This window comes from Trichinella spiralis (assembly GCF_000181795.1).
Source record: "Trichinella spiralis strain ISS 195 chromosome Unknown Scfld4526, whole genome shotgun sequence".
Lineage (NCBI taxonomy): Eukaryota > Metazoa > Nematoda > Enoplea > Trichinellida > Trichinellidae > Trichinella > Trichinella spiralis.
In genome coordinates, this window is record NW_003531465.1 from 103 (window position 1) to 884 (window position 782).

Below are 782 nucleotides of genomic sequence, written 5' to 3' on the forward strand. Positions count from 1 at the left end.
GGGTTTCGGGAGGGGATTTCAAAAATTCACAAAAATAATTGTTTTGGGGGGATTTAAGAATTGACGTAAAGATTCTTTATCCCGTACATAAAACAATAGACTTGTGGGCACCCAGCTTTCCCCGCCAAAAAAGGTATGGATGGGGAAAACAGTTTTTGATACCATTGTGGTACAATCTTGAAATGTACCCATCCAATGCCCAGGGTTCGCCTGGGTTGCCATCAGTCTAATGTTAGAACCCGTAGCCAAATACCAATATATGACTCGATGCACTCTGCCACAGCAAAAAATCTTCACCGGCCATTGTTGCCCTGACTGCGTCAGGGATTTGCTAGTTCCGACGATGTTCAGGCAGTTTTAGGTATCGCTTTGTCCGATGGCTGTACATCGTGGACTTCATCCGCTTGAAAAGCGGAAAATGGCCAGATGCAGATGGCACAGCGGACGCGGCGGAAACTTCATCGTAAATGGCGAGGATGGGTTTTGTTTCTTCCGCGCTTCGTTTTTTCAAAACCGCCTTTTTTTCCATTTTGTATGCCAAATGCTCATCCACTGTGCAGCTTTCGATGTGATCTTTTTGCGTGATCACATATGTCACATCCAGGTTTGTCCATATGACACCCTTGCAGCCTTCTCTGCCCTATACAAAAGTAACCTAACCCTTTAAAACGAAGCACACACACTGTACATTTAGCGGCATACTTTGAGCAAACCAATGTTTTCCCTGTTTATTGGTGTATCTCAATTTGTATATGTCCTTCTTGAGAAACAGAGACGTACTT

The 782-nt window shown here is 44.1% G+C and overlaps 1 protein-coding gene across 1 annotated transcript; it reads right to left on the minus strand.

The window, feature by feature from the left end:
- Positions 1-331: 331 nt before the first annotated feature.
- Positions 332-640, minus strand: Tsp_14874 (hypothetical protein; the record flags this gene model as incomplete). The annotated part of the gene is made up of 1 exon (XM_003367284.1): positions 332-640. A coding segment is annotated over one exon (309 nt), but the record flags the coding sequence as incomplete, so codon positions are not given.
- Positions 641-782: the final 142 nt, after the last annotated feature.